Here is a 12965-nt window from a genome sequence, read left to right on the forward strand (position 1 = left end):
AGCAAAAGAAGGTGAAATTTGTCTTCCAGGCATTCCTATCACTCGTGCTAATAGGAGCCTGCGAGCAGCAGAGCTGGAACCCGGGACTCCTTCGAGTCCTGAGGTTTTCTCTGCTCCCTGCTGCTAGAGGCTCAGATAACTCTGTGTCTCACACAGACCCACACGTCTACAAGTCTGAACTTTACCCATCCTGGGAGCAGCCCAAATGTCTTCCCTGAGTCCCCCTATGACTCCCCACTTGAGAGCAGAAAGCAGATCTTACTTTCCAAACAGAAGACAGCTGGAGTTTGTCTCACTGCACCAACCAGAAGCAAAAGACAGTAAGACCCCAGAACCTTAATCATACTGAAAGCCTCCACCCCACAACCTCACTGCCCAATGGAAGTCTTGGATGTTCAGTCTCCTTCTCAGGGGTCATGTGTGGGTGCCGAAGAGCTAATCTCAAACTCCCACCAAAGACTGGGTATGGCATACAAGCCCCCTCTCTCTATGATAGTTTTTTAATCTTTATTGTTGAAAATATTACATATATTCTTTTCCCCGCCATTAACCCCTTCTAGCCTGCTCCCACCCTCCACTCTATTATATTTCTACTCCTGACACCCTCTACCTACCTCCTGTCCCCAAGTCTTAGATGCACAGCGTTCAACCAGGATCTGTCCTTTTGAAGCAACAACGCAAACATTTTACTCATTTTTCTGACCTTACCAGTATAGGAATTTCACTCCTCAGTGCTTTGTATTATATGACCCCAGAAAATTAATTCATAATCACATAATGGTGGTCGATAATCCCATTGTTCTATTTGAAAAGGTTAACTGTAGGAGCCACAGCTCTGGATTTTATTCTGTCCCTCACTTGAAACTTGGTGATAACCTCGCTGTACCTTAATTTTTACTAAAATGGGCTAATTATTAAAATGTGCCTTCAATATGGAACATGATGCAAGCAGGTAGACAGATGTCCTTAGAGGTGAAGCCAAAGTCCCTAAATACCTGGTGCTGGAAAAAAATAGAATGCTTCCCTATAGGTAATTTCAAATAATATTTTCTTTTTCAAAATAACAAAAGGATTTTTAGGGCAGTGAAAATACTCTGTATTATACTACAATAATGGATGCAGGCCATTATATATTTGTCTAAGTCCATAGAGTGTGCAATACCAAGAGTGAACCCTAATGTAAACTGTAGGGAGTGGCTCTAGAGTTAAGCCTCGGATTGACCTGTGGCAGAGCCACAAACAAGTCCCAACTTAGAGGGCAGAGCCCTCTTAGCATAATTAAGCTTGACCTTATGGCCGCCCTCTAGATCCTTCCTAGGTAACTAATGGGCTGTGGGAGATGCAGCAAGTGCTGCCAAAACAAGTGAAACTCACAAGAATATTGTAACTATGTTGACCACTACCTTGTTTTTCTCTGATTATAAAATAAAGCCTCAGCTTGCTGGCTGGATCCTTCCCTGTGGTCTCATCCAAGCACAGGAGATCCACCCAGCTCCAGCTATATTCTCTTTGTCTGTCTTTTCTTTAATTCTTCACCCCCTACCCTCCACCCTGCTGCCTCAGGCTCACCAAATCCTTGGCTGTGCTGGCACAGCACAGTAAACTATGGACTATGAGGAATAATAATGTGTCAATGTAGGTTCACCAAGTATAGCAAATGTACCATTCTGGTAGAGAAGTCTGTGAATGTGAGAGGGCAAGGAATGTGAAAGAATTCTGTACTTTTCACTCAGTTTTGCCATGAACCAAAACTGCTGTAAAAGGTCAAGTTTATTAATTAAAAAAAATACATAAAAGGTACTTCTAAGCAAAATTAAAATCTATGATTTCTAAATCTTTCAAGTTTCTCAAAGCTGGAGTTTCCCTCTTCCTCTTTTTGTGTACCCTGCACTGCTGGTGTCCTCCACTCAGTGCATCATTCCGCAAGGACCACCAAACTACAAGGTCAGAGAGGGCCAAGTGGTCTGTAGATTCCCCCAGCGCCCCATAATGAATGGGTCCCTTTTCGAGAAAAGAGAAAGAGAATATTGTGGCTGATGACTAATGTCTATAAAAGCACAATGTTCTCAAAAAGATAAAGAGGCATAAGTGACGTGGCAGCTCTTCAAAGAAATACCCCAAAGAAAAAGTGGGTAGAAAAGGGACAAGATGAGAAAAGGTAGAGACAAAAGCATGAGCTCACAATAAAAAGCCCACGAGAGCTAGAGACACTCTTGATCATGAAGAGGAGGAGCCAGATGATGGAGCTAGAAGACAGTAGGGTTCTGTTGTCTGCAGAAGGGGAAGTAGACAGCCTTGCCTGCCCTGCCTCAGGTGTTTAAATCAAGGGGGATGAGAGGGAGAGTGTGTGTAGAGCAATGACAAAGTCAGCTGGCCTCTGTCCCACACTGTCTACCACAGAGCCCACAGCTGTGCCTGTGGATGAATCAATGAGTCACCATGGAAAAGTGAACTTACAGTTGGCATCCTCAGCTTAGAAGAAAGTGTGAGAGAGTTGGAAAGATTTTCAAACAAAAAATACTCAAGTGAAAAGATTCTAAAGACAAGATGATAGACAGTGTTGGTCAGATTAGAGATACAATTCCTCTTTGTCCCAGCATTCCCCCTTATGGGAAAAGTTTGAAAACCACAATATTGTTCATCAAATAGAGGACTTGTTCAGTAAATCAGGGCACAGCCCTGCAGTGCAATACGGGACATGTATAAACTAGAACCAAGAAATGAGAAAGCTTTCTGTGTATTGACAAGGAGACATCCATTGCTTAGTCAAAAAAAAAAAAAAAAAGGAAAGCTCAAAATTACAGTATGCTACTTTCGGGGTAGAAGTTCAAAAGGAAACATTTCAAAATGTGTTTCCGCTTGTATTTTCATAAAAGGTGGGTATCTTCAAGGAGAGGAGTGAGTTGAATAAATGTGGATAGAGAAAAATACAAAGGCTTTTGCACAGAACCCCTTTTTATATTGTTTTGATTTTTTGAATTGTGAATATTACTGATTTGAACATTTTAAATAGGAACCAATGGCTCAGAGAATGTGGTGAGTGGCAGCAGTTGAGTACCCACTATCTAGACATTTTCTTGCCACCGCAGTGCAGTGAGTCGGGAAAACAGGAGTGCACTGTGTTTGCATATGGTTGGAATCTCCCTCAGTATTTTCCAAGCATTGAATTTGAGGTCACTCCCACCCCAGCCCCAATATCAGTTGGGCATCCTGCTTCCCTTCCTGGTAGAAGATGAGTCTGCTAGGGTGACCCAGGCAAATCAGCAGCTTTTCTGGGGCTGAGGCTGTGGCTGCTTCTTGTGCAACCGGCTGGACACAGAGGCATGACTCTCTGGCCTTGAGAATGCGGGGCACTCAGAGTCAGACCAAGTCTATGTGTGTGGGGAGACGGCTGGGCTCACTGACTGCCAGAATCAAGGGTGGGAGAGAACGGGATACCATTTATCTCCCTCACACTCCTCCTTCCTCATTCCAGACCCAAACACCAGACCAGTATGTCTCCAACTGAGTAAAAAATGGGAACACGGGATAATGCCACATGTGAGGAATGTGTGGAATCCCACACACAGCACAACACTGATGTACTTAATTTGGTTTATAAATACAATTTCTGTGGAATCCTCTTGTGTGTTAAAAAAAAAAAAAAAAGACCCACTTGATTAGAAATTAGGGAAAATGGATTCCCATGTGGAATCTTTTGCCATCTGGAAGTAGAATCTCTTGCAGGTCATTGAACTTCTCTTTGCCTTCCTCATCTGAAACATGTGATAATTTTTAAAAATATTTTTATTTTGATTTTAGAGAGGAAGCGGGGGGGGGGGGGGAGAAAGAGAAACATCAGGGATGATAGAGAATCATTGATCGGGTGCCTCCTGCCATCCCCTGCTGGGGATCTGAGACTGCAACCTGGGCATGTGCCTCTGACTGGATCGAACCCAGGACCCTTCAGTCCCCAGGCCGAACCAGCTAGGGCGAAATCAGGTGATTTTAAAAGAGAGAAGCAGATGCTAAATGTTTTGTGATATTCTCAGTGGTCAGAGAGAAAACTAAAAATTATGAAGGCCAGCCCCTGATAATTAATTGCCTGACCAAGCACATAGAGGTTAAGAACACAAGAGGCTTGAAAAAGTACAAACATAACTTTGAAGTTAACTGAAGGCATGCTTATTACCTCCATGGTTTACATTTTCTTCTCTTTCAACCTGAAAAGGTTGTCAGCAAGTACACTTTGGTTTACTCTGAAAGAAGTTAGGTTGGCTTTTCTGGCATATGGGGGTGGGGTGAGGGGACTTTAATTTCACAATAGGATCTTGCTTTGTGTTTGTCTAAGACCCATTTCTCAACCCTTCCTTCTGAGAAACAACTTCCACCCACCATCAGTTGAGTAGTTTGGATGGGTGTTGACTCTTTCCTGCTCCAGAGGTGGACATGTGACCCAGGTCTGACTAATCCGAGCATCCTGCCTTCCAGAGCTACTGGATGGGCATGTGACCAAGCCAGCCAATTGCAGACAACAATTTTCAACTCATTAGCTATTATTGGAACTACTGAGAAGTCCTCCCTTCCCACTGGACAGGGTGCAGGTCTGGGGTTTCCAGAAGCCATCTCACTCTGACCAGAGGAAAGCCTGCCTGAGAATGATGCCACCAGAGAGGAAAGCAGAGCTGACAGGAGAGAATAAAGAGAGTCCTGGAAAGATTGAGGGGATCTCTTTGTAAATTATACCATTATCTAACTACTGTATTGTACATCTGAAACTAATATAAAGTAACATTGAATGTGAACCGTAATTAAAATCTATATATATAAAAAGCCAGTGACAGTAACGCCATAATGACCAGAATGACCGACCGCTATGACGCCCACTGTGGCCAGCGAACCAGCCTGATCAGGGGGTGGGGCCAGCCAGCCAACCTCCCACGGCCCTTCCCCTGGGCCAGCCCGTCCTTGATCAGACTCTCCCACCCTGATCAAGGGCAGACCAGCTGGCCAAACACCAACCCCCATTTCCTTCCCCCAGCCATCCCTACCCCCTATGGGCCCCCACCACCCTGATCAGCCTGCAGCCCCTCCCCCTAGCTGGCCCTGCCCCTGATCACCCCTCACCCCATTCAGGGACAGGGCTGGCCAGCCCACCACCCACAAGCCCTCCCCGAGCCGGCCAGGCCCTGATCGGGCCCAATCAGGGCAGGCAGGCCAACCAACCTCCCGCCATCTCCTCCTCCCGATAGGCCCAGCCCCTATCCACCCCGATGGGGGCCAGGCTGGCTGGACTCCACCCGTGCATGAATTCATGCACTGGGCCTTTAGTAAAATAATAAAATGAATCTCTACAAAGATAAACCATGTGCCCACATGCAAAGTTACATGATTTAAGAAAATGTAAGGTTTAAATTAAACCTTTATAAAATCCAAAAGAGCTAGAATTATTTCCCTGATAAATATATATCATTGTTGTACCCAGCAACATATTATAATTTAACAGAGACACAAATTGCTAAAATAAAGAAGTGCTTTATTTTATTTGACTCTTTCATCCATGAGGTCCAAGGAAATGCAAGTTCTTGGAAATGAGAAATAATACCGAAATGTGGAACAGACCAAGTTTAAAGGTTGTATGGAATCAGCAGCAAGTGGCTGTCTGGAGTGAGTTTTGGCCTAGTCGTTGGCCAAGGCCAGGAGTACCATTTTGTCTAGCCCAGGTAACGATTTCTGTGATAACTATCCAGCGTGAAGAGAGTTGCCAGAGAATAGTGAAGCCCACGCAACTGAAATGTTTACAGTACATGAAACAAAAACAGTCAACAACTATTGATCCATCACTTAACTGGCGAATCAGTGTAAATCTCAGTAGGCAGCACTACGAATATCTCTAGTCATTCCTTTATATGTTCACTCATTCATTCATGAAGTCAGTGAGTGTTTATTAAGCACCTATGGTGTACCAGGTGGTGCCTGGTTAAATGCTAGAGTTATAAGGATCAAGAGTAAGGCACATACTCTGCCCTCAAGGAGCTCCCAATCTAATCTCACAGAGAGATGTGGAAAAGTGAAAGACCATGCATAAGGAGGTGCTGATAACAAGTCTGCCCAAAGTGAGACCAACCATGAACTGCAGTTTCCATGGTAAAGGCATGTGGCATTCCTCCTCCCTTCAGAAAAACAACTGCTCGACATAGTTTTGATTAGTCTTCCAGTAACAGGGTGATCATGGGGACCCACAGCATGGGACAAACCGTGTATCTCCTCAGTGCTCCCCAGAGGGACCTGATAACCATTCCTGGGTCTGTCGTAACTTGGCAGAGGTTTGGTATTAAGTACAAGTCTCCTTCCTATAGTCCCGCCTTCCATGAATGCCCCTGAGACTCACTTTCCCTCCTTGCTCAACCCGAATTCGGGGAGGTTTTCCCTTTAGCTGCTCACCTCCATGTTACTCTGCTGTTGAAAGGTTTGTGATTTCTAACCAGCACTGCTGAGTCCATCCCACCCAGCCATGGCAGAGCATGGAGCCATGATCCAGGAGGTCACGGTTTGAATCCCTGTCAAGGCACATGCCAGGGTTGTAGGCTCAGTCCCCCAGGAGGGAGCGTGCAGGAGGCAGCCAATCAATGATTCTCACTCATCTTTGATGTTTCTATCCCTCTCTCCCTCTCCCTTCCTCTCTCTGAAATCAATTTTAAAAAACCCAACCTGTATTTTTTAAAAGTATGCCCATTACAAACTGCCAATCAGCAGCAAAGGAGAAGCCTCTGGCTCTTGTGAGCAAGGCAGGAGTTCAAAACTGAGGTTTGCTGTGGAGCGTTAATGTGTATGGTGGCATTAAGGCTTTTTGATAGAAGCATTTGGCTTATTCAATTCATTTAAAAATCGTGTCATAGCTAGAGTTCTTTTATTAACTAAATCTTGATGATCACTGTAAATTGAAGTGTACAAATGCCCTCATCTGAAATTATAGTTTATTCTCAAAATATCCTGAGGTTACTTGTTAGTAAATTCCTCACTTAGTGTATTTCCAGAAATCACTCACACACAAAGAAACAACAAAACAGGATCTGTACAAAAATAAGAGCTCTCCATTTTCTGTAACACCTTATCTTTTGTGTAATGAACTTGTGAATATAAAAAAAGTACCAGTTTAGAAAATTATAAAAACATTGCTAGGTTATAAGTGCTCTACATTCTCTAGGAAAACATCCCTTTGGAAATAGGACAACTATTGGGAATTCTTCGTGAAATTCAAGTCCTGGATGTGCCACAGATGCCTGCCTGCTACAGGGCAGCATTCATACCCGATCTGTCCCCTGTGCCACATCTAGAAACTGTCTGCGACTTGCAACGAGTGAGATACCATTCCTCTTTCTTCAGATGTCATTATTAAGTTCTGTGGATATCCTCAGGGTGACACTCTGTTAAAAAAAAGCAAAGAAAGGTTTAAAAGAAGGTCAGCAATTCCAGTACCAGCTATACAAGTCCCCAAAGCTTTGCAGCCTCGAAGACATGACCTCACTATGATTTGTGCTAAGCTTGAGTTGACTCCTCAAGAAGTTTCCTGGCTTTCTATATATTTTTAGCTAGTCCCAATTCATTGGTTTCAAAAATGTAAGATTTTTACCTGTGGCCAAATCTAATAAGGTTCCACCTTCTCTCTGCCTTGTGGACATTTTTCAACAACATACTTTTATTTTTTCAAAAGACATATATATTGGCCTTGGCTGGGTAGCTCAGTTAGTTAGAGCAGTGTCTCTACACACCAAGGTTGGGGTTTGATCCCCGGTTAAGGCACATACAAGAATCAACTAGTGAATGCATAGCTAGGTGGAACAACAAATCTCTCTCTCTCAAATCAATAACTAAAAATTTCAAATAAACAAAAAGACATATCTCCAGGGGTGAGGGATGGGTGGAGGTGGGCAAAGAGGGGTAAAATGTGGGACATCTGGAATTGTGTCAACAATAAAAAATAAAATAAATAAAACAACATAAAAAGACATATCATTTGGAACCAGTAAATGAGACCTCTTAAAAAAAATCAGGATGTATAACTATAAACATCGAATGGCAGAGGACACTGGAAACTTCACTGTTTGGGAGAGCTGTTAAAGCCGCATGCCTTTGGGGAAAAACTAAGTTGCACAAGACATATATTTTTCCAAACACGTAATAGTAAAAAGAAAGGCAAATCATGCTCTCATTTTTCATGCAAAAATTTTTCTATGGATTTTTCCAATCCTAATTGTTAGCAATTTACAACATTGAAATGGATAAACACCTACCTGGAAATCATGGATGAACGTTAGGAAGTAAAAAATAAAACCGAAGGCCACTGTCCATTCACAGATCGCACTCACCACATGGTATGCATAATCCTAACAGCAATGGAAAGAAACACAATTTAGTCTAAATGGATGCACTTCAGAGCAGAGGAGGCTGTCCGAGAGCATCAGTCAACCTCTGGGGCAAAGACAGCAGCAAGGTTGTGCAGGTGAATGGCAGGGCGCCTGCCCAGTTAGAACGTGGGTGCAATTATTCCCAAAGTACTTTCTCCCTCTTCTATGCTCTGGCTTTAAGACTTGTCTATAGCCCGCCAGCCGTGGCTCAGTGATTGAACATCAACCTATGAAATAGGAGGTCAAGGTTCCTCCTGGTCAGGGCACATGCCTGTGTTGCAGGCTCCATCCCCAGTGTGCAGGGTGTGCAGGAGGCAGCCAATCAATGATTCTCTCTCCCTCTCTCTTTCTGTCTGAAATCGATAAAAATGTTTTGGGTTTTTTGTTTTTTGTTGTTGTTTTTTTTTTTAAAAAAAAGACTTGTTTTTGTTTATAGAGTTTCAAAAAGCAAAAGAAGGGCCAAAAAATGGCTGAGACCTGGAAGCCAATGTGGACTCCACAGAAGGCAGAACTTCCCATGCGGAGAGGGACTTGCTCTCCAGAGGCTGGGAATCCCCAAGTTTTCCAACGTGTACGTGTCGAGAGGAAATTGGCCAACTGTCAGCACTGGGTTTTGTGGTCTCTGCTGCTACAGAAAATGTCAGTTCAGAAAATAGTTCGGCTTAACATTATATGTAAACATAGCAGCATAGCAAATGCTAACGAGACATCTGTACACAGTCACTGACTACCTTCTTGGGGGCAGGAAGGAGAGAATGGGCAGCAAGAATGAGGATGGCTTTCACTGGGGTTCCAAGGTCAGCTGCCTACGGAAGCCTGGAGATTAATAAAAATCAATGGAACTGATAGTTGCAGAGAGCGAGTGAAGTGGGGAGGAAGCCCATGCTTATCAGCTCAATTCCATTTTCACCAAATGGGGACATATGACACCAGGAACACCAGGGCTGCTTTTAAAAAATGAGAACAAAAGTGTGTGTGTGTGTGTGTGTGTGTGTGTGTGTGTTCTCCTGATTTTGAAATGCTGGAAACGTTTTAAAAAGCATTTTTAAACCCCATCTAAGTAAAAACTAACACCTTTATTTTGACGTTGCCTATTTGCCAAATCAGGCCTGTGGACTGCCAGGTCTGATTTCAAACCATGACCTGTTGCTTTTTGTTATTCCCCCCCACACACACACACTTTGCTTTCTGCTACAGATCACAAGTGTGAATAAACAAATGGTAGTGGATTGCAAGTCAGTGCTATGATGTCAGTTGTTTTCTTTGATCCAGTTTTCATCCGCAAAGATTAACTGAGGAACATCGAACTCTCAGACACCTCTCCTTACTCTCCCCCTTCCAGGACATCACCATCCACCCTCTCTCCTTATCCAGGTCTAATTGGGGAGAACCTAACCACCTCACACTAGGGCAGCGGTTCTCAACCTGTGGGTCGCGGCCCCTTTGGAGGTCGAATGACCCTTTCACGGGGGTCGCCTAAGACCATCCTGCATATCAGATATTTACATTACAATTCAAAACAATAGCAACATTACAGTTATGAAGTAGCAACGAAAATAATTTTATGGTTGGGTCACAACATGAGGAACTGTATTTAAAGGGCCAGAAGGTTGAGAACCACTGCACTAGGGGGTAGAGAACAGAAGTTGCCCCCTTTTTGGTGCCCCCTTATCATCCCGGGACAATAAAGGTGGCTTATAAAATTTTGGCAGAGATTTCTTTAGCATGATGTTAATGAAAGTGTGCTGAACCAGAAGCCCATACTCCACTACCCATGTGTGAGTACAGGCAAGGCTCTAATTTCCTTGATCCATAAAATGAGACAGTGAAATTCTAATTCTCACCCTCCCCACCAAGTCAGTCAATGCACAAGTCTGCATTACGAAAGCCCTAAAGCAGTACACATTCGTTTGAGGCAGTACCTAAGTGCTTATTCCATTTAGTGAATCAATGCAAAGGACTTTCGGTTTATTTATTGATATTGGGAACAGAAGGCAATCTAAGAGTGGCATGGTACTTTATGGAGTAAATATAAAAACAGGTACTTTTAACATTTTTAAGATTAAATAAGGAATGAAAAATAAAAAGGCTTTTTAAACAGCCTGGGGATATGCTTTGATGAACCCTTCTCAGCAGCTGAATTTTATTTGATTTGTGGGGGAAAGTCTCCCCCAAGTGGTTGAAAAGTAAAGTACACCTGAGGCTGCTCTGCTGTGAGGTCTCACTCTCAGGAAGCAATCTATATAAATAAAAGCCCAAGTGGCCATTCAACCGTTCAACCAGTAGCTGTGATGCCCACTGACCACCAGGGGCAAGACCCTCAACACACAGGCATGGAAACATGGGACAGACTGATGAATCTCAGAAGGGAGGGGGGAGAGGGAGGAGGAGGGCGGGAAGAGATTAACCAAAGATCTTACATGCATACTAGAGGCCTGGTGCACAAATTCGTGCACCAGTGGGGTCCCTCAGCCTGGCCTTCAAGGATTGGGCTGAAACCAGCAGTTCAACACCCCCTGGGGGGTCCCAGATTGCGAGAGGGCACAGGCCAAGCTGAGGGACCCCACCGGTGCATGAATCAGTGCACCAGGACTCTAGTGTTTTATTTGTAAAATTTTTCTGAATCATTCTCTTCCTCAGCACCTTCAGTCTCTCCCTTGTCTTCTGCAGGCTCCCATTGTATGCCAGAATCCTCCTCTAACCACACTGTCCCCTACAGCCTTCATCATCTCATTTCTCCTTTCCCTCTCACCTCCAAGTGTTCATGGACAGCTGGATAAAGGAAAGACTCCTCTCACCATTTTTTTTAACCTCCTGCAATTGGCTTTTAACTCCAGCATTCTTAACTGAAACTGCATTTTGGATAACATCAGTGACTCCACCTCTCTTTTGAAAAAACGTTCCTAAAAGAGACCAAAAAAAAAACACCAAACACCCACTCCTGCTATTCTTTCATCAACTCTTCTCTCCAGGGTGTCATTCATTCTCCATATGGCATCGAGATGAGCCACTGCTGTAAGTATCTAATGGCACAAGTCCATCTCAAATCTGAACATTCAGTCCTGGATGTTGTGATCTTTGGTCTGGAAATCTCACTCTACCCTCTGCTCTGATGGCTCTCAATCCCACCAGAGGTCCAGTCCCATGTGTCCAACTGGACATTTCTCCTTGATGTTTTACTACAGCCCCAGACTCAACAATTCTAAAAACAAACCCATCCACGTCCCCCATGAAATAATCTATCCTCCTAGGAATCTTATCTCTCTCTGTCATGGGAACAAATTCTTTGGCTTGTCCAAGAAGTCCTCTTTGATTCATCATGTTCTTTCATTCTCATGTTAGTCACGTGCCAGTGCTCATCAAATATTTTCCCCCTATTACTCCCAATCAATCTAGGCTGGTCTTGATTTGAAATCTGAACTGCCTTCTCTGTCATCCTAAATCTGGGCTCCCGCCTCTTCAATCAATTCCAGGCATTTCTTCTAACTAATACTCATCCAATAATATTCTTTCAATTTACTTCCCTCAGAGGGAAGGGGGAGTGGTGGCAAGAGATTACTCAAAGATCTTTTGCATTACCTATGCACACAGATAATAGGGTGATACTCTCAACAATACAGATTTTTTTTAATTTCGAAAATAATCCCCGGAATCATTTGGGATTACTCCAATAGCTAATTAGGACCCATGAATTGCCAAATAGTTGGACAGTAAGTTACTTACTTCATATTTTGCAACTTGTTCTAAGAAATGGCAGTGATCCTTTCTTTCTAAGAAGGCTTCACACAGCCACCGTCTCATACCACCAGTCTTGACACTCATATTGAAAATGACTTGAATTTTACCTTTTCTTGGGGATTCCACTCCAGCTTGGTTATGGAAATCAGTGAAGCACAGGTAATCACTAAAAAAAGAAGAGTGTTAAGGAAAGTACTGAAGAAAATAGGTCCTTTAATGTTAAGACTAGATTATTCTTCTAGTAGTATAATTACACAGTATTAAACATGTTTTACCTCACACCCATTAGGTTGTGAAAACAAGTGTTGGTACAGATGTGGAGAAGTTGGAACCCTTGTGCACTGTTGGTGGGAATGTAAAATGGGGCAGCCACTGTGGAAAACAGTACAGAGGTTCCTCAAAAAATTAAAAATAGAATTACCATAGAACAGCAATTCCACTTTGGGGTATACACCCCAAATAACTGAAAGTCGAGTTTCAAAGAGATATTTGTACAGCCATGTTCATGGCAGCATTACTCATCATAGCTAAACGTTGGAAGCAACCCAAGTGTCCGTTGACAGATGAATGGATAAGCAAAATGTGCTATATACATACAATGGAATATTATTCAAGAAGGACATTCTGCAATATGCTACAATATAGGTAAACCTTGAAGACATTAAGCTAAGTGGAATATGCCCATTAGAAAACGTAAGTACAATATGATTTCACTTTTATGAGGTACTTAAGTAGTCAATATCATAAAGACAGTAGAACAGTGGTTTCAAATCCTGGGGAAAGGGGACAATAGGGAATTATTGTTTAACTAGAGACCCGGTGCATGACATTCATGCACTG

General features: G+C 43.2%; 1 protein-coding gene across 1 annotated transcript in view; it reads right to left on the reverse strand.

Annotated features, from left to right (window-relative positions):
* Positions 1-6944: 6944 nt before the first annotated feature.
* The window catches only part of DRAM1 (DNA damage regulated autophagy modulator 1), a 37567-nt gene continuing 31546 nt past the window's right edge, over positions 6945-12965 (reverse strand). Inside the window, exons 5-7 of the mRNA XM_006769368.2 lie at positions 12233-12291; positions 8274-8366; positions 6945-7406 (exon numbers count right to left, since the gene is read on the reverse strand). Of these exons, the coding sequence (XP_006769431.1) occupies positions 7362-7406; positions 8274-8366; positions 12233-12291 (197 nt within the window). The 3' untranslated portion in view covers positions 6945-7361. The remainder of the gene's footprint in view (positions 7407-8273; positions 8367-12232; positions 12292-12965) is intronic.

Source organism: Myotis davidii, unplaced genomic scaffold, assembly GCF_000327345.1.
Source record: "Myotis davidii unplaced genomic scaffold, ASM32734v1 scaffold120, whole genome shotgun sequence".
NCBI classification, from domain to species: Eukaryota; Metazoa; Chordata; class Mammalia; order Chiroptera; family Vespertilionidae; genus Myotis; species Myotis davidii.